The sequence below is a fragment of the Acromyrmex echinatior genome, chromosome 3 (assembly GCF_024713525.1).
Source record: "Acromyrmex echinatior isolate Ae372 chromosome 3, ASM2471352v2, whole genome shotgun sequence".
Taxonomy (NCBI): Eukaryota; Metazoa; Arthropoda; class Insecta; order Hymenoptera; family Formicidae; genus Acromyrmex; species Acromyrmex echinatior.
The window spans coordinates 13,685,016-13,707,351 of NC_141854.1; the positions used below are offsets into that span (position 1 = coordinate 13,685,016).

At 26.1% G+C, this 22,336-nt stretch overlaps 1 protein-coding gene and 1 long non-coding RNA gene across 2 annotated transcripts in view; both read left to right on the forward strand.

Moving 5' to 3' along the window:
* Positions 1–923: 923 nt before the first annotated feature.
* Positions 924–2,429, forward strand: LOC147910264 (uncharacterized). The gene is made up of 2 exons (XR_015544510.1): positions 924–1,575; positions 2,048–2,429. It is a non-coding gene; the product is annotated as an uncharacterized LOC147910264 (long non-coding RNA).
* Positions 2,430–17,071: 14,642 nt separating this feature from the next.
* Positions 17,072–22,336, forward strand: part of SLO2 (slowpoke 2) — a 171,443-nt gene continuing 166,178 nt past the window's right edge. Inside the window, exon 1 of the mRNA XM_087404560.1 lies at positions 17,072–21,134. Within this exon, the coding sequence (XP_087260686.1) occupies positions 20,686–21,134 (449 nt within the window). The 5' untranslated portion in view covers positions 17,072–20,685. The remainder of the gene's footprint in view (positions 21,135–22,336) is intronic.

Below are 22,336 nucleotides of genomic sequence, written 5' to 3' on the forward strand. Positions count from 1 at the left end.
TTACAAAGAACTATTCATAATTTTTTTATTATTCTCAATATTTATTATTAGTTTCTATTATACAAAATAATTAAATAAATGTTTTATAAATTTTTTAATTATTTTTTTATGAAATAATGTCTAAAAGAATATTTACTTAATTTAAGCATTACTAAGATTTCTTTCTTAAAAAAATCAATAAGATAAAGTAATTTTTAAATTTACTTTGTAAATTTACCTTTGTTCACTGTAATTATCTATAAATTCATTTTTATTACATGTTTTTTATCAGATATTTATAAAATATGATAATTCAGTGTCAATATGTGTTTCAAGACAAGTATGAATTTTCACACGTTAATCTAGAAAACCAAGGTTGAGTTACACCATTGTTATCGCGAAGAGGGTCGTAACGTCTAATCGCAGTATAAATACTCTCGCAATCATCACGAGCATTTGTAAATTTTCCAGACTATTTTCTTGTTAGGTATTTTCCATTTACTTTTTAGTAAGAAATTTCGTGTTATATCTTAGATATAACAAAATGATGATAAAAAAATTATAATTAAATTATTTATAACAAAAGAGATTATTTAAAAGATTTTTACAAAATTTTCTTCTTTATAATTGATTTAATAAAAAGATAGCTAATCTGATCGAAAATTAATAAAAAAAGGAGAAATACACATATCACGTGAACACCACATTATGACATAATTAATGACAAAGGTGGGGTTCAGCTGTAAACTATTGTACGAGTACAGTCTGAGCGAACAAAAATAGAATATTACGCAGTATACCCCTAAATGAGATTCAGATTATGTGTAAAGAAATATATCTTATTTAAATATCGATTAGTGGTTTAATAAAAAAAATATAGATGCGAAAAATTACAAAGCAAACTATTTTGGTATTCAAGTAAAAATATTGCGATAAAAATTACGTAAATTGGCTAGGAATGGATAATAGTGATGAGAAAGAATGAAAACAACTATAATGAGTTTATTTTTATCGAATAAAATTGTGAATGTGTTTTCGCTGGCGTTTCGTATTCTTAGAGTTATTACACCAAGCAGGTGTACCACCGATTGGCCAGGGATGGTATGACGAGGGTGGGACGTTAGGTAGCGTCGTCGCGACTAGACAGACGACAGTGCGGAGCGTCGTCATTTAAGCGCGAGACTCCGTCGGATGAGCACCGGACGTGTGCTTCAATTATTTCGAAACACGTGCGACGTACGAGTTTCATTAATTGGGCGAAATTAGAAGATGAAGAGATTGGAGACAAACTAGCAAGATGAATCAAAGTTTTCGTGTGTGATTTGCGTTATAACGACAATTTCCACAATATCACCGACATTTTCGCGACGCAGAAATGAACGCAGAAAAAATTATTTTTGGTGTAAAGTTGAATCATGGTGTTCGTTTTTTTATATATGTGCTGTGATACTTTGTGGATTTTTAGGATGCCATTTTTGGAGCGGTTTATAATTAAAATTTTAAACTTGGATATGCGAGTCATTGAAAAATAATGGTTTAAAAGACGAGTGTATTTAATAGATTAAAAAATTTATTTGAACAAATTAAAAATAGAAAGTAATTACTATAAGATATTACTAATAAGTAATTACTAATAGAAAGTAATTTTTTGTTAAAAAATTATATTGCTTATATATATTATTGCTTCAGAAGTTTGAGAGATTTTTCACATATATAGAGATAATTGATAAGAAAAAGTATTAAAGCTAAAGCTTTGCTCATTTATAAGTATTTTTAGTATCTGGTTTAAATATCTAAAATATCTAATATTATTGATTTTAATGAGATTTATTTATATTTTAATTTACGTAAGTAAAAAATTATTGAACTCTAAATATATAAATAAAATAAATCTTCTATTAGAAGACTATAATTATTAGTTAAATATAAATTTAACACTCTCAATAAAAGTATAAAAATGCTTGTCTTAAAAGAAGAAATGCAAGAAATTCTGTCAATAAATGTATAATATATATCAAATTCATGATCAATTGCAAATATCGGCGATTCTAAAACAATCCTTTTTTAGAGAGATCGATTGCCAAGCGATCAAATGATTGTACCTCGGACGATGATTTCAAGGAGAAACGCTGTCGCCATCCAATGGAATTGCATTCGTGTTTGAGTTCTTTTCTAATCGATTTTACCAGCAGAATATTCTTAAATTGTTTAGTACGGTTTATTTCTCTCCACAGTTACCCTTGAAAGACATTACGTTCATCATTGATTGTACTAGTATTCGTAGTTCAGATAACTCTAATGATTAATTAGAACCGAAATGATAACATTTTTAGAATCGCGTATGTACATAAAGAGTATGATATGATTTGACGTGTGATTAAATTTTACTGCATAATAATAAAATTAAATGACATTAATAAATGTTTTAACAAATTTTTTATTGAAAAGACATTAATTAATTGTAATTTTTACTCATACATCTGGGAAATATAGAAATAAACCCACACACATACATTTTTATTATGTTTATTAATTTTTTATTAATTTTTTCTATTATAAATTGATATTAATTATTGACAAATAAGATATTATTAATATATATTAACATTATTACGAAATATAAATAATAATTTGCTAATATAGTAAAATTTTATAATTTTAGATTGGGATAGAAATAAACATATTGCAAATAGACTGAAAAGTTAATTAGTTTAATCTTAATATAGTTTTGTTTTACACAATATTTTGCAAAAGTTATTAATCTTTCAATACTATAAATTACATAAAAAATGCTGCCTTTTAAAATTCACATGCTGAGGATTAAAAAACATCAAAAGTAATAAAAATTTAAAAGTAATAGCGGGATTTGAAAATTATAATAATTATAAAGATTATGATGACTGTAGAAGCATAAATTCCGCAATTAACTTATAAACATTATTGTAACGTAGATAAGTAAATCATATTTTATGTGATTTTAATTTTATATTAATTAAAGCAAATCCAGCACATTTTCTGTATTTAATTACTTAATAGAAAAAAAATCTTTTAAGTTAAACTAAAGAAAAGATCACAATTTATATGTTAAATTATATGTTTTTAAATTAATTATTTTTAAAAATTTATTTCATTTTAATAATGAGCACGCACTGTCATACGTGTAATAAAAACAAACAAAATATATTGTGTTAATATTATTAGGTGTTGGAATTAATTCGTAGCGTTTTACAAGTGATGGGAAGTACTTTCATTAATGTATTTTTTAATGCTCATGTGAAATAAATAACATTCTTTCATTAAAAAACGCTACGAATTAATTCCAACACCTAATATTTTTTGCTCGAAGAAATATATATGTATGTATATATATATATATATATATATATATATATATATATATATATATATCTTTTGTAATTATTATAACTAACCAAGATATTTTGTTGATAAAACTTATTAAATTTGAAATTAAAATAAAAAGTAAATATTGTATTTTTAACGCAATACACCTGTCTGGGAATTTCTGTGTAGAATAAAAAAAACTTTGTATAGAACTTCCAACTGGCTGCGAAGTGTGTGTAAATCACAACACGTCGAGCATAACTTCTTTAAATTTCGGTTTTTTCGAAAAATAATATCAGAGGTATTTATATGCTTGCGAGAACGTATCTACGCGGCCAGGTCATCACTGCAGTAATATTTTACAGAGATTATTCAATTTTTAATCATAAAAGCTTAAACGATTTTATCAGTCGTTTTACATTTTAACAATCAATCACAAAGTCTATATATATTTTACATAATTTTCAAAATTTACTATATATATATATATAAAATAATGAGCTTTTTCTTCATGTAATTTTATTTAAATAATAAAATTGACTTTTTAAAAAGAAACAGTTTTACGTTAATTTTAGTTTTCACATAGAAATTATAAATTACATTAAATTAAATTAGATTTAATTAAATTGTAATTATTAATCGTACGTATTAAAATCCATGAATGCTGTCAAATTATTATTTTGTGTTACTGTAATTAGGGATTTACTAGGTATGTTTTCAAAAGATGTAATACTGTTAAATATAATTAAAATTTAAGATACCGAATTATTTAATGTATTTGATTCATTTGTCATTAAGCTATTTAAAAATTGAATTTATCCTTTGCCATCATTTAATAATATATTAAATGATGTTAATTAAATAATAATACATACGATGTTATATGTTCTCTGTTATGTTTTTTAACAAGTTTAATGCCGAATTTTTGGTACAAAGAATCGTAGTATCAATGGCGAAAAAAGCTTTTGTCAGATTTTTGAATTCTCCGAAAAGACAATAGATTATATCGATGTTGTTTATTGATGTACCTGGTAAAAGCATTGCAAGAAAACACATTATTTTTTAATACTTTTTTGTCTCATTAACTTTTTGACACAAACTGTCATTCGAATTCAGTATCGGATTAAATTTGGAATTAAACTATCTAGCAGTAAATTGGATTGCACATTTCCTACGAGGCTTAGGATAAGTTATCATCCAACTTCTATTTGCGTTTCAACTTTAGGATATCGTAACTTACACGATAGTTTAATCTCTAAGAGAAATAAAACAAATATAAACTTTTAAAAATATAACGTATATTAAGATCTTTATTAAATTAGAAAATCAGTCATATATTATATAATTGTGTTTTTAGATATTTTATATAAATTAAAATAATGTATTTATACAAATAAAAATATAATAAAAAATTCTTGAAAGATAATACTAAGTAAAAGATGTATGCAAGAAAAAAAAATAAAAGACACTTAACTATAAACTTTCAAAATATTTTTATAGTAATTATTAAAAGTACATGTTTATTTAATACTTAATTACATTACTACATTGTTTACCGTATATAATTTTGATAAATGTAATAAAAATAATTTTAATTGAATAATTCTTGACAATCACGTATTTTATTTTATTTTCCGATGCCAGCGCGATCATTTGTTATTTCATATAAATGAAAAATATAGGAAAAATATCATAAGTGATTAAATGAATTATAATTAACGTAACAAATGGATTTGTGTAAAATTGCTAAATAATGAAACAAAATAGTGGAAGAAAAAAAAGAGAAAAATAAAACGATAGAAAGGTAATAGAAAAATGTAGATAAAATATTTATTTAATTAATACGTTATTAATTAATCGATTGTTTGATTTCTAAAAACGGTTTTATTATTAGTAATAAATAAGTAGAATGATTTAATAAAATTAATCAAAAATTTTTGGTATAGATACTCTATGGATCCATTTGATTAATTAAATAAATTAGCGTTTTTATTGAATGTAATTTATTAGTTTTTCCCAAGAGAAATTAAAATTATAAGTAGAATTAGATAAAGAGGAGAATTAGATTAGACTAATAAATAGATGTTGCATGATAATTTTCAGGGTGATAATTATATTGAATAAAATATTTAATATTTAATGTTTTAAGCACAACACAAACATATATATTACAAATATATATCACATGAAATAAAAAAAATTTCCTACATTATAATAACTTTTTAAATGATTAATGGGTTTTCTAAATTCGAATATGACGTATCATATATATACATAAATTTTATTTTTTTAATAATACGGTTTTAATACATAAAAAAAACGTAAAAGAAATTTTGAGAATGTAATCTCAACTACTAATCTACTTATTATTGATCATTTCAAAGAACATTTAGACCATAATGTTATAATATTCATTTTACACTTTAATAAAAATTTTAATGATAATCCTCCTTTCATCAATATTTAACATCACTTAATATGGTATTTTTAGTATTTTCTTATTATACTTATGGAGTATTAATTGAATTAATAAATATTACATTATTATGCAAAAAAATATATATATAATTATACTGAAATTATGTTACATAATTACATTAAATTTATTAATAAATATGATTTAATTTATTTTGTAACTATTAATAATAAACCTTAAATTTTGAATAATATAAATAAGCAGAAAGAGTTATATTCAGTTAAAGTGGATTAGTGTTTAATATTTTTGCGTAAAATATTTCCTAATTAGTGCAAATTGCATGTCGATTATTTGTCGATTTTGAAACATAATTCTAAATTGAAACTAAAATAATAATATCACAAATTAAATTGTTAATTAATTTAATATTAGTGATACTAATAAGTATCTTAAAGTAATGCTGCAAACGATAGCACTCTAATCAAGGATTTCTTAAGTTTGCTTTTGCAGGAAGGAAAGATAAAGCAGTTTTATGTAAGCGCATATAAACTAAAGGGATAAAGAAATATAATTAATATGTACAGTGATAATCAAGTGACGATTTTAAATGAGTGACGCATATTTCACAGTGACATATTTCATCTTCTTTTAAAATCTTTGATAAGAGACAAAGACTACGAAAATTGTTTCTTAAATAATAGTAAGACGAGATATTTGCGAAATGAATGAACCTGAACCTTGCCTACCTCTCATCTTGCCACCGAGATATCGTCTTCGCGATCTAATCTTGGGCGATTATGCTTTCAATGATGACGGCGAACGGTAAGTATGTTATATATTTGTAGATATGCTTGTAAATTCTTATATATGCTAGACAATTTATATAATCTACAAATAAAAAAAATTATGTTTTTGAATTTTCTTATCTTTAGCTCGTAGAATAAGTAAAAATTATGTATTTCAATTTAGTAAAAAATTTACATGAATAAATATATTTATTATTTATACATATACATATACACATATATAATAATTTGTAAAAATAGTTTGTGCTATTGATGCGCGAAGATGCTTTTTGCGAAATTGACGGCAAATGATTTATTGATCAGTATTTCCAGCTGTCTCATATATTTTTTCATTGACGCACTTTATTTAAATAACAGATATACATAATGATATATACAAATTGCTAATAAAAAGAGCGTAATGTAGATATTATAAATATTTTAAAGAGAGAAGAAACTCCAACTTTAATATTATTTTAAAATCGCTTTTATATTCGACTCTTTGTATTTCGCATTAAAATACGAGATTTTCATATTTCTATGGTTTCAACGAAGCGTTATACTCTCAAGAAAATTTAAATAACGACATTTTGGAGAATGTGGAAACATCTTATAATAGAATTTGAATTGAAAATTGTTTAACTGAGCGTGTTTCAATTGTCTATAGAAAAATATTCTATATTTACTTAAATTGAATTTTCTCAGTAAAATAATTAAGAGATGTTAATAGTTTATTTGGCACGAATCAAGCAATCACAAGGGAAATCGATAAGAAAAAATATGGCGAAGGTGAATCTTCGACTGAAGAATGCTACAGCGAATGTATCTTTCATAGCAAACGTAATTTCATGGAATCCAGTCGCCACCAGTTGTATTAAAATTGCGATACTAAATAAATTGTTGTAAAGTAAGGCTACAATAATTATAATTTATGGAAATTATAATAAATCCCTTTTGATAATTGTAAAAAGCAATTACTTATCTATGAAATATTAATTATGATCACGACATTCTGTATCTTGCTTTATCAACAATAACAGAGTGAACAATTTAAGCAATAAATTAATACAATCGAGTTACATGAATAGCCTAGACGACTTACTATTTGTTGAATTCTCACTATGTAATTTCTTCACTATGTAATTTCCTACACACAGTTCGAGTAGGACATTAGTATTGAGTATATGAGGTCATATAGGATTTGATTATCTTACATATACACGTACATTTTTTACAGATATTTATATAATTATAGTTATCTGAAATACTATTCTGCATTGAGACAATTAATTATTCTTTAAATTTTTCCTTCATTTAATTCTAAATTATCTTAAATAATTTTGACAGGAATGAAAATTATTATCACGTAAAAGATGTGAATATTATTTTTTAATTGATGAGAACTTAAATGACATAACATTTGTAGATTTAAATACTAAAAAACATTTTGTTTTATTAAATTTTATTTAATTTAATTGAATGTATTTTTATTAAAATTATTGTATGCGCGTATACTAGTATTATTGGATTAAACAACAATTATAACAATAAATATAATGTTACTATTGACTACTTTTGGAATAAAACCGATTCTACAATTCTTTAAATATTTGAAATTTTATGTATAATGTAAATTTTTACGGAAAGAGAAACAAAATTTTCAATATAAATAATATTTATTCATAATAACATTGAATAAATGGTTACGTTAAATCTGAATGTTATACTCACATGTTTGGATTCAATTATTATTCCAATTATGCACAACGGAATGAAATTATTCCAATAAATTTAATTCCACTGCAAGAAAAGTTTTAAAAAGTAATTATAAAATTAAAATTCCATCTTTGAATTGCATGTGTTGCTTATTTTTCTGAAAATTATATAATTATAAAATCAACGTTAACTCCTTCCTTTTCTTTTTGTTGGTGCGATTTTATTTTTATTTAATGTGCGAATGATATTCTCATTAGATTTTTATAAGTTTGAAATACGTTACAAAAATTGAACAAAATTAATAAATTTGATAAATACGTTATGGAATGGAAAAGTAAAAAGACGTTTCTTGGTGAATCGAATGTTACATTTGAAAGAGACTCATTATGATTGTATATATAAAGATATACGTATCTAACACGATTATAATAACCATGTTATAAAATACTTGTAATCAAAGATACATGCAGAAGATACATGACTTATGCAATAGATCGAGTGACACAGTGCATATAACCTTTTGCGTAAATCTTTTGTTGTATTTCTTTTAAAAAACTGGAATCTGCAATGTGAATAGTTTTAGTCAATATTTATAGTTAGTCGTCCATAATAATAAGAAATATTAACTTTTTTTTAAAAAGTGTTACTTAAGAGTTATGTGCCATTATCTTTCGAAATAGAATTGAAGCGTATTGAATGATGAATAATATTGTATTATTTATTACACATTACGTATTTAATTGTTACTATTTAAAAAACATTTTATTTTTACGTATAAAATTATACAAAAAATTTTACAATTGTACATCCAATAAGGACTGTTATTTGATAAAAGCTTTTTTAATTTTAACAGAATGATGTTTTCACTAATTAATATAGCTTTTACAAAAATACCTATATTTGTTTTAATAAATGTGTTTAGTCTTTAGAACAAAAACAATATTAGTTTAATAAATTTAACTTAACATAATCTCTAAAATCTATAGTAGAATTTATACATTGCTAATTTACATGATAAATACAATTCAATATTACAAAAGGATATTAATTAGATAAGTAAGAATTACTTGAGAGACATGATGGATTGTACACTTTTGCAATAGATATATTTTGCATAGGTATTTACTAAAAGATTAAAGTTCAAGTATCTGTTACATAGCAGGCGTATATGGCATTGCTCTTTAGTCTTTTCGTCAGATACATTTATACACAGCGTTCTAGCAAAAATACCAGAAAGAATCTTATCGCGGGCGGTTCGACCTCTTTTCAGGAGATAGTATTTTCTTTCGTTGGGAACAAAAGAGTGCATCATATTATCTTCTTCTTTTAATTTTAGATTGAGTTTATATTAATGCAGTTACGATTAAAAACTATTGCGATATCAAAAATTACAATGTAGTTTGTTACGGTTTTGTATGAAAATAATTCAGTGTAGTAGATTATTTTGTCATTATGTTTTGCGAAGAACTATTAATTTCTTGTTAAACAATTGTATTTAATCAGAAACTTACTGAAAACAGATAAAAATAGCATTTTTATAATTATTTGTTAAAGAACTTTTTAGTATATATATATATATATACATATATATATTAAAATTAACTAATAAATTATTTCTCAGAGAAATTTATATACATGTACTAGGTACATGCAAACAATGTTACGTATATAAAAATAAATGTAATGTACATAAAAATTGATTGAAAAAAATATTTAAATAAAAATATTTAGACATTTTTTCAATCAATTTAATTTTTACTAAAAAATTTTTGTGTATCTACTATTTTTGTGTATCTTCAGTGTATATAACGTACTGAATAATTAATAATATTAATAATATTAATAAATTATAATAAAAGTAATTGAAAAATATATAATATATTATCGGGTTTTTGGAGATAATTGTTCTTTAAAATATTTTGCTGCTGTAACATTATCTTTTCATAAAATTTATGCAATATATTTAGATACCTATCTATTAACTTAAGTTTGTACAATAAAATTATCCAATAGATTGCTTTTAGAGTTCATATTTATGTTTGTGATTTAGTTTCTCAAGAAACGTAGGGTTCATGTTTCACGTTTGCTTGCTGTCTGTTTGCAGCGTTTATTTCATTTCTATCGTGCAATTGAAAACAGAAGTAACAATTTATTTTTCATATAATGTTACTATTCTGTTTCTTTTAAGCTAAGTAATTTGTGCTCCGAGAACAATGTTACGCAATTTAATTCAAACTTATCAAGAAAGTGATTTTCATTCTTTATATCAAAATCCTGTTTCAAATTCGATTATATGTTATATGTTCGCAATCAAGAATTTATTAATGTATATAATTTCTTTCAAACTTATACATTTTTGTTGTTAAACATTATATGGTTCTTCTCACTTTTTAATTGAGATTTGTCGCAAAGCTCTTGTAAATATAGGTAAAAAATGTTTAAATCAGTTATAATGCACGTTCAAAAAATTCTTGGTTGTTAAACATGCAATATAACATAATAATTTATTTGTGGCAAAACAATATTTATACGTAATATAAATTAATTTTTGTAGACACAACAAAAACATTTATCATGAAAACTTCTTCCACGTTGTATGATATAATATTTTAATTATTATATTAGGTGTTGGAATTAATTCGTAGCGTTTTTAATGAAAGAATGTTATTTATTTCACATGAGCATTAAAAAATACATTAATGAAAGTACTTCCCATCACTTGTAAAACGCTACGAATTAATTCCAACACCTAATAACTTTTTAGAAAAATAACGATTAAATTTTGAATTATATAAATAATTAAATTAAAGTTTTAAAATTTATTAATTTTGAAAAGACTAAATAAGTTGTGATTAATCAAGTAAAAAAACTTATTAGAATTATAAAATCGTATAATAACATTTTAATATGTCGCACGTTATTATCATTAAAATAAAATTTTACTTTTGTATATCTATACAGATAATAAATAAAATGTTTCGATTTAGAAAACTAATATATTTGTACTTTTAGGATTAAATACAAATTAAATGAAAAATTAAAGGTTTAAATAGAGAAATTAAATAAAAAATTAAGAATTTTTAAATATTAAATACAGAATTATTATTCAGAATGCTAGAAAAAAAAATGTAATGTTGAATTAAATAACAGTGCAGTTCGATTAAAGAGCTTATACAACTCTTAAATATAAGAGATAGTCGTAATTTTATGCTCACATAAAAGCCGAGGAAGCATACTTGACATGATATCGACCAGAGTTTCTATTTTGGTTGTTTCCTGTGGGCTAAACTTTTCTTTTACGCAAGCATTGGAGTTGTCGTATGACTTATAGCATTATTATTTTCCTGGAATTGTCGTACATAATGTTTTCTTCGAAAACTGTATCTTTGGTATCACATTTTATTCAAAGTTATTTATTAGTTAAATTATTTTTGTTAATTTTATTATTATACCCATATTCAGAACGCACATCCAGAACATAGTTTATGTTATATACATTTATATATATATATATATATATATATATATTTCCACATATGTCATAACAGTGTGGTGCAACTTTTACCACAGCTACATAATGATGTCATAACAGTATCACACCTGTGACAAAAATATTTACACTAACTTTGCTGTAATATCACATCTGTGAGGAAGCGGACATTTGCATATCATTATGACTTTGTTATGATATTACGTAACTTTTTTGCTAAAGGTGTTACAATAAAAAAGTAATGATAATTAAAGTACGTTAGGGATAATTATATTATTTAACGCTATTATTTAACGCTATTATATCAGTCTATCCTTATTTTATGTAATACGATGATGAAACTAAAATAACACTATAGCGTCATTTTATAGTACCTACTGATAGCGTATTCCTTGAACGCATCCTTAAAATGTAGTAATAACAAATAATTTATGTTTGTGTTTTGTAATATTTTTCGTAGCTTTGTAATATTTCTTATAAAATGTTATCTAAAATTTTTTACACATATAATCGAGCAATTTTTTAAATATTATTTATAATTATTAAATATGACATAAAATATTACTATAATAAGCAACATATAATAATAAATAATAGAAATAATTCCAACTTTGCCCAAAGATAAAATTTAAAAATCATGTTTGTTATTCATAGAATATATTATCTAATAATCATAGTCGTCCAGATTTAAATATCATATTCAAACATAATATTTAAGTTAAAATTCATGTTTACTCGTATCGTTTGCAGAGGATGATAAACTTAATAGTATTAAAAATTTGTTAAAAACAATTTTTTTTTCAATTCGGTCGCATTTTTTTCAATAAAATTGTATATAATATTTCGTGATATGAATTTGCGACGAAATATTCTCAACTATGTGTGTCTTCAAATTTTTTTTTAAATAACTAATGCTCTTTGAATCGCTTATACACATATCATAAAAAAATTATTATTGTATATAATTTTTTAACTAATAAACTGTTATAAAAATAGGAAGAAATTTATTTGTAGCACAATACAAAAATTTAAAAAAATTTTCTACAGAAAATAAAAAAAAATTTTATTTAATTCTGCATAAATTATTTATAAAATATAAAATTTATGTTTTAAGAATAAATAATATAACAGACGTCAGATAATAAAAAGTATGTAGAATATACAGTTGGAATAAGTTTGAAATATATATTTACATAAGAAACGGAAGAATTGATATTCTCATAAATATAATATATTCTAGAATACCTTTAGTTTCTGCGTTCTTTTTGCAACGTGATTTAAGAGGAGCATCACTAATACATCAATTAATTTATTAAGTCTATATTGAGAAATGTAGGTCATAGGATTAAGAATTTATTCCATTAGGAGACTGTTTGCTGGATACTTATCTATTATTCTTCTTTATTATCTCTATTATTTATTATCTATTATTCTTTAATATCTATTATTCTTTATTATCTATTATTTATTATCTATTATTCTTTAATATAAATTGTTTTGCAATATGGACAAGTATTTTCTAATTAAGTACATTATTATCATTATCTGTAAATTTAAATATATCGTATAAAATTTATTAAAGATAAATTTGGATATTAAAGATAAACTATAATTATTTAATACATTATTATTTTTAAAGAGCATTGTTTCTTATATTAAATTGTATGTATACAATTAGTTATAAAAAATAATTACTTAAATCTTTTTTTTTAAGAGAAATCGTTTTTAATATTAGTAATATTTAAAAAATTTATGATTTTAAAATTCATTTTTTATTTTTCTGGTAATTCTGTAACGTTCATAAATTAGAAACTTTCATTGAACTTCTTCATTTTGAAAATTTGCAATGCTTCTGATTTAATATACTTTTCAGCTGGTCTATTTGTGACCTACTTGACATCCTTTTAGAAATGAAGCGTGCTTAACACATATTCACTCCAGTTATTCTCGCTTGTTCGCTACCTCTGAAACTGCACGAGAAGACATACATTTTGTGTCAACAACAGATATATTGTTACCCTGTTCGAGAACAAGGATGCTGCAGCATATAATTACCCTGCCTTATCGACTGTTCAGCATCCGTTGGAGCTTCTGTGTATTTAAGCTCTAGTCTTATACTACCTCAGATGCTCTTGCTAATTCCTAGATTGCGCTCCTTTCATATTCATGAAAGTTTACTTGTCAGTAAGATTTTGTTACATAGATTGTAAACCAAATATATTTCAGATTTTTTAATAATTATCATGCTATGATGTAAAAAGAAAAACTTTATGAAAAAAATATAAATAAAAATTATAAAAATGTTTAAAAACTAATAATTTTAATTAACGATTTACGTTAATGTTACAGCATTTTTAAAAATAATATTTTAAAAAAACATTAATCATAATAGCTAAAAATAAATTTAGAGTTTTTGATTACAAAAGCACAAAATAAAACATAAAATTAAATGTATGTCTTTGCCTTTTAAAGTAATATTATTAAATTTTTTAAACCTTTAAAAAATATATATATATATATATATGTGTGTGTGTGTGTGTGTGTGTGTGTGTGTGTGTGTGTGTGTGTGTGTGTGTGTGTACTAAGTTTTATATTTTTTATAATTCGTAACATATTTTGAAATCTTATTATATTATAATAATTAAACTGTTTTTTTTTTTAGAATATATTAGCATATCTGTATGTGGTATTATTGATGAAATAATGTACAAAATATAGATATTATTTTATCAGTTATAGTATTAACATTATTGGCTTAGTGAAAATTTGACGCCTACGAGAACTAAATTTTCTCGGCATTTTAGCTAAATTCTACAAAATTTATCTTATTATTGAATGTTATTCTGGAATTCCTTGAGTCTCAAGGAAAGATTATTAATGAAATTCATATTTATTACACGTCTTGTGCGGAAAGCAGCTTATCGTCCAGAAATCAAATTAATCATAATAAATCATTTTGGGTTGCTTAGTATATATAATTAAGTTTTGAATAACAATATGTTGTATGCAATAGAAATAGCAATAAAAGCCTGCAAAATTGCATAGGTTATAAATCTAATGTGAACAATGCTCTATGTTTTACATAGCATAAGGAATATTAATTAAATCAGATATCATATATATTATTATCTTTATATTCTATAAAAAATAAAAGATATTAATTAAATCGGACATATATGTTATTATCTTTATATTCTATAAAAAATAAAAGATATTGGATTAAGAAAAACTAATTGTAAATATGCATTTGAATATAAATTATATTATTTGCAATTTAAATCTTGTTTTATTCTCAAAGCTTGTCATATCGTATTAAAACGATATTAAATTTTATGGAACAAATTTACAATATTTTTTTCATATATTTTTTTCAGATATTATAATATTAATATTATTTTAAATAATTTTATATAAGTAATTTTTACAATAATGCATGAAGTAAATTGCGCGCGAAAACAAGAATTAAAAGTCATTAAGTCATTTATTATTCGATAGATTTTAAAGATTTATTTTGTATCATTCAAGCTATACTTCTCTAAAGCGCAAACATAAATCTTCGTTTCCATTAGCTCAAGTGGTGCAATTTACTGTCAAAAAAAAAGAAAAATAAATGTGCAACGGAGGAGCGATATATTCTTAAAATGAAGCTATATGTATTCTGCTCGTTATGCACGCTTGTCTTCTTGCTATTATCTTTATGAAATTTTATGCAAAAAGCATTGTTTTTTAAATCGCATTAATTCATTATACATACATTACGTTATTATCATATCTGGCAATCTTGTTTCTTAATAGTCTTCTTTATATATTGTAGCATTTTAAAATTATAGCGCTCGCGAATATTCTTTTAGCTATAGCATCAGTCGATATTGTAAATTTTTTTTAAATGTCAAGATATTTTTATTTTAATCAATTAAAAATTTATTAAATTTGTTTTGAGACAAATAATAGATATAAAAGTTTGTTTGTTTTATTTTATTATTATTTACAAAGTCGATTTTACTGAAATGGATTTATAATTGAATTTAAATTTATCAAAGAATTTCTAAATGAAGAAAATTAGAGGCAAAATGCAGAGAACTTAATCTACTGTCTAATTTATCATAAATTGTATAACTTATATGTATAACTTATATGATAATTTATTACGTAAATAGTAGAGTGATACATTAATAGCAGATTAATGAAATCATTTCAAGACACAAATCTTGTGTCAAAATGTCGAGACTACAGTAGTTTTTAAATAAAAATAATCTTAATATAATTCTTAAAATTAAAGAGAAATGAAAAAAAAAAATTAGAAAAAAATTAGAAAATAATTCTTAAAATTGGACAAAGATAAAGAGTAAATTAAACCGAGAATATAAAGTTAATTAGTGATAATAAGTTACATTAGTGAAATCGGGCTAAATCTTTATTTCTAAATTTCGTCAAAAAATTACGGTACGATGCATGAAGTTGCATTAAAATGGTGATGATAGGAGTATAAACAGAATAAAAAAGGTCTCATTAAAAATGTTAGCTTCTCGCACATACTTTTGAATTTTTATTAACGTAAACTCGACGCATAGTAGTAAACCACGTGGTTCACTTAGATTTCGCCAAGTCTTCCGCCTACGTTACAGCGCAAGCTCGTCATGCAAGTTTGGCTCTCGGTACAAATCGATGCTGTCTATCCGAACCGTCCATTCATCCTGTTCCGTTACTCCAAAATAACCCACCGCCCCAAAAGTGGAAGCATACCTTTAATAGCACGTGTTCTCGCTGATCAAACAGGAATGCTCATTAATAGAGAGAGCTCATTAACGAGAGAGTTATACAAAAAAATCAGTTAGTAAATAATTTAATTAATAAAATATTAGAAAAGAACAGTAATATATTTTAGTAAAAAAATTAATTATAATAAATCCGTCTCACTAAAAATCGTTAACATAAGTAATTTTAAACAATAAAGACTCACAATTCCAACATTATAGCTTTTTTAATTTTAGAAATGCATTGAAAGAAAAACTCACGAAAATATTTTTTTTTGCCAAGAAATTGATAATTTATAATCTTTGATTGTGGCTCTGTAATATATCGTTTTTCTCAAAAGATACTATTACTAAAGGAATCTGCAGAAACATGAGCACCATAGTTGAGGATAAAGAGTGAATAAATCGCGTCATCGTCATTTATATCAATGTTCCGTGGTCATTTGTTATTCACAGGACACTAGAGATTCACAAGCAACTTGGACATGACAGGCTGCTGAGTTGAGATGATGAGAGGTAGAGTAGATCTCCGACGCTCTCCAAAGTGGCGCAGTCGCCTTGACAACGGCGGCGCTATATGTATGTATGTGCGCCCTTTCACGACGGACGGCGTCGACGGACGGTGAAGAGACGGAAGAGGACAACGTCCAGGAGCGAGTGAGAGAAACGACGATTACATCCTGCGCGATGATAGAGTGAGAGAGAAGAAGAGAGTGCGACAGCGCACTTGATAGTACCTAGCTAGAGAGAAAAAGTGAAATACAGGGGTTGGAAGGTCGGCGGGGCGCGCGAGAGGGTGGCGCGCGAGAGAAAACCGCTAGCGTGTACCGCAGTACGGGATAGTGAGCTGCAAGCTGGTCTTCCTCTCTCATGCCACGAAAAAACCATCGGCTGAGACAATACGATCGTTCAGCTGTTCGCTTTCCGCCATTCTATATCTTATGAAGACCGATTGTTCACGAAGATGTACGATTCTTGTCGTTTATGTTAGTCGTGCTAGTACGTTTATGACATAATGTGTATGAAGGAGCAACGATAATTGTGAGATTCACGAGGGATTGTTCTCGAAGCTGCTCCAGATTTCTTCAGGGTGTGATCAAGTCGTATATACTAATAATCATAACGCGCTCGTCGAATGTCAAGGACGATGCGGCATTTCGTTATACTCCGATACGACACTCGTTAGATTCCACTTCAGTAAAATCTACTGACGGTTGTGAATTGGATTGGTGATCAGCGACGTCGGTTGGGAAGTATCGTGAGTGCGTGCAGAACGCCAATGATATCTTGTACCTTTTTTGAAAGTTTCGTTCTTAAATTGTGAAGCGCACAACTTGCTGTCACTTCTCGGTTTCAGTGAAATCTTAATAATGCAGGCACCTGTTCCTGAATGTAGCGAATCGGAGGATGACGAGGTGGATAACGATCCTCCCTTAACTGCTTCTAGAAGTGACAGTGGAACGGTATCCTCGTGAGACGCAGCCATCTGCGGCGAATGTACCACAGCTTATTGGTATCTAAACAAGATCTTGAAGTTTCGATACTTGTGTTATTAATGAATTTTGGAAAATATCTTTGACACGTGAAGAATCGAACGTTTTTAAATTTATAATAGCAGTACAATTAGTACATGAAGAAGGATTTTTAAGTGACTGGATATTTGACATGTGCAAATTTTAAAATATGTTTCCGAAATGTAAAGAATGCTACAGAGATAGTTTTAAAAATAAAATTTAAATGAAAGAAATTGAAAGAAAATTTAAAAAAGAGTTGACAAAATGCAGATTCTCAAGAAAACAAGTGGCTTTAAACTCAAAAGGAGATGTATGTCATGACACAAAGAATCATATCTTGTTTTTACGTGAGCCAAAGATCTTACTGCCTATAGACAAGAAAACACCTGTACGCTATTGTCATTTTGCCGAACATTGAACTGGGGTTTTAAGAGGAAAATATGAATATGTACAAAACTTAATTGCCATTTGTTGAAGTATTTGAGAGACTGAAGTGGTTGTGGATCAATAAAATCTGAAACGCAATTTAAACACAATAAACACAATCTAAACTTGAGGTATACTGAAAAATATGAGCATTCAGAAGCTTGTTAAATAAAACGTTTAGTAAACTGAAACTAATGCAATCTTATCGTGATGTTAAATTTGAGCTCAAGTTATTCACAAAGAAGCATGTTCTCATTGTTATAGTTGTGTCTGTTGACCGTGACCTTCGATCATCATGTGACGTCATTCAGGTCAGATGGAAACGGTGTCGTACAAACAATATTCAAAATGCTTTTGCGACCGCCATCGCGACGACAGTAGCTGCAATTAATCGGAATGTTGTTGTGTATTTGCTAAACATTATTTTATTATCTCGAAGAATCCGCTAGTGAGATTCTTATATAAAATACTAATTTTTTTGTTTAGTGAAAAAGATAATAGTTAAAAAGCAGTTTATTAAAAAAAAACAGTTTATTATCTTGTTTTGGACTTTAACATTTTTTTATGCGATTCACCTCTTGTGCGTGTAACTATCGTTAATAATTCACATAAGTAGTTTGTAATGCATAAAAAGTAAAGCAATATAAGTTTAAAATAAACGTTGCTCTTTGATAAAAAAGTGACCGCTCAAATGGAGTACTAGAAAACTCTTTTAACTTTCACTTAAAAAAGAGAAAGTGTGAATTCAATCTCTCACAAAATGCTTTAACATAAGTATATTTTCATTTCTCGAGCAAAAAAGTGCCAATATATACAAAAATTTTAATAGAATTGCCAAATATACTTCCATAGTTGCGCAAGATGCGTTAATGTTTCATGCTGTTATATTGTTATTTGCGATTAATCGTTATTGTTATCTTGCGATGATGATATTCAATGTGAGTATCACTTAATGTCAAACATAGTACAAGAAGATCGAATTTCATAAAATTCTCTTTCAGTAATCGAAGTTTGACAACGGTTAAGCAAGAACAGGACAAAACTTCAAATTACTCTGCGCTTGTTATTATTATTATCTAAACTACGTTTTTCGATGCATTTTCGATGATTAAAAGTAGTCAACGCAAATTGTTATCCACATAGTTAACAAAAAAAAAAAATATAAATATCGTCGATGATATTTATTACATCAAAATGTTAGTTATATGAGATTTGTTAAAGCTTGTTGGGAGTTAAAATTTTGAGAAACGGCAGCTTTTAAAAAGTAAATATTTAATGTGAGTAATATTTAATATTTTATTAAGAATTAGTAAATTAACATCGGAGAAATTAATATTTAGAACTACGAAGTTTCGAAATTTTGATGAATGTTGTTAATGGTATTAAGAGCTTATATTAGTTGAAGTAATATCAACTATAGTGATTTGTGCAATAGCTTGTAATATTCTCAACAAGGCAGGAAATACTTTAGTTATGTGAAACCTCGCAAAGTTACCGTATCTACAAGTATCGTCTTCCATCTCTGCAGGAACTTACAAATTACTTCTGATACAAATTTATTTGGTGGATTGCAAATAAGATCGAAATTATTCAAATCGTTTAAGAGCCTTTCATCGTACACAAATAACTCTCACAAGATTACCTTCTCTTCTGTTTCATCGATTTACTTTTGTCAAATGTTTCTAGTTATTTCTGTAAGGAAGACAACACTTCTTGGCTTGAACGTAAACTTTCACAGATAGTGAAGTAACTTTAAGTAGACGTTTGAATTTTTTCCACAATTTCGTTGTCTGCTACAAATCAAGAAAGCAGAATAATATTCTAATTGAATCTTCTTAGAAACTCCTTTAAAAATTGAAAATAGAAGCTTTGCTAATTTAGTGCAACGTTTGAACAGGAATTTTGAATCTCTGATAGCCACTTTCCTTCAAATTTGATAATTAAAGGATCAATGATTGCTCATGCAAGATTAATGGAGGATATGAATATAAAAATGCTACGAAGTTATGCAAGTATTTACACTAATAATTTCGCGAAATAAAACCACAACAGTATAAGAATCATAGAAGAAATGGACAAATTTTATAATAAGCCAATTGATCATCATTTCCTCAAGATGTTTATTCAAGATTCATTAATTCTTCTTCTCTATTATCAATCAATTATGTATTTCTTCGGATTTGTTTACTGTGCTTCATCGATTAAATATAACCATTCAGTTGAATAATTGGAGAAGATTTACTGCGATGTGGTCGAAGGAACTATGTGGCCGGACGTCACCGGTAAATCTCACACGTCCTGCGATTATTTCAAAGTGGAGCTGCCGGCAGTGAAGAAAAAGAAGAAGGAAAAGAAGAACGAGTCGGAGTGCTGTAAGATCTTCGCCCTGTTTCATTATCGCAAGCCTCGGGACCCGCTCCGTGGTTCCAGCGCAGCCTCGTCAGTGCCCCTGCTCGATATGGGCGCAAGAGCATGGGACTACGAGGCCTTGCCGGAACTCCACACTTCGACGGCGGTTACGCCGACCTCGACGCCACCGAGCGCGTCCCAGCAGAAAACACCTAGAGTATATTTTCAAGCAGAGAATCTGGTTACCACTAGACGAAGGAGCAGCAATAGACTGCTGGCGCCGCAGCAGTCCTGCAGGAGACGAAGCCGGAGTATGAGCGCCTGGAGCGATTTGTCCAGATCGTCCTTCAGGTTGGACGAAAGGTTCGTCGGTTTCCGTTTCGGATGTTCTGACTTTATTCTACTTCATAAACTATCGGCTTACGTTTCGTTAGACAATCTCAATACAAGATTAGTATCTTTGTCTAGAGTCCAAAAGTTGAATGGCTTTTATAAATATGGACTTAATTTGCATGGCAAATTAACTCTTTTATCTCAACATAACTTACACGATTACGAGCCATGAAAAAAGTTATCAAGTTATAAAGTTTCTAAATTTTCACTTATTATTTCGTAAAAAAGCTTTATTGAATGTATTCATTGAAATAAAATTTGCGCCTATATTAGTTATGTAAAAAATTAACAAAGTAATACAAATAACACAAAAATAACAAAATAATACATTAAATTAATTATGCTATATAAACCCTAAAAACATAAAAATAAATTTTTATAATTTAGAAATAATGTGAGAATAAGACTTATTTATATTTATTTTTTTACGAAATCTACATTTATCCGTATTTTTATAAGATATAATAATATACAATTTCAAATAATTCAAATATAATATAATTTTGAACGAAAAAATTGAATCTAATTTTTGAATTTCTTATATTTATCAAGTTTTTTGTTATTGAAATAAATGATTACAAATGAGCTTTTATTTCGATAATAATTTTTATAAAATTATTATTATTATTTTATTCTTATTCATATTTTTATGTTTAAGTTTAATGTATAAATTACTACAAGAATTTTTGTTATACTTTCTACTACCTACACTATTACTTAAAAAATTCTCCAATTTATTCTACTAATAATTCTACTAAAAGTTTACAAGCTGTATAAAAAATAATAAATACATTAATATGTCACAGCTATTACAGCTATTATAGCCATTAATACAGATGCACGAAAAAAAAAATTTATTATAGAAATTTTTTGTACTTTTTTTATGTATTATTATTGAGCATTATTATTCAAGTCTTTAAAAAAAAATTTTACTTTTTTATCTCTTCTCCTTAATAAAAAAACGTAAGTTTATTAATATCTGTTATGATATAGATAAAATGGACAAGTAGGTTTGACCATGTTTTAAATAAAAATGTTAAAAGTGTTGTGGGAGAGGTTAATAATATCGTTATCAACTTTTTTTATTGAGCAAGCGCTAAGATGCTTTGTCTCGTGCATCGTAAACGACTGAGTGCAGAGTAAACGACTCTACAAAGAAAAAGCTTCCGATT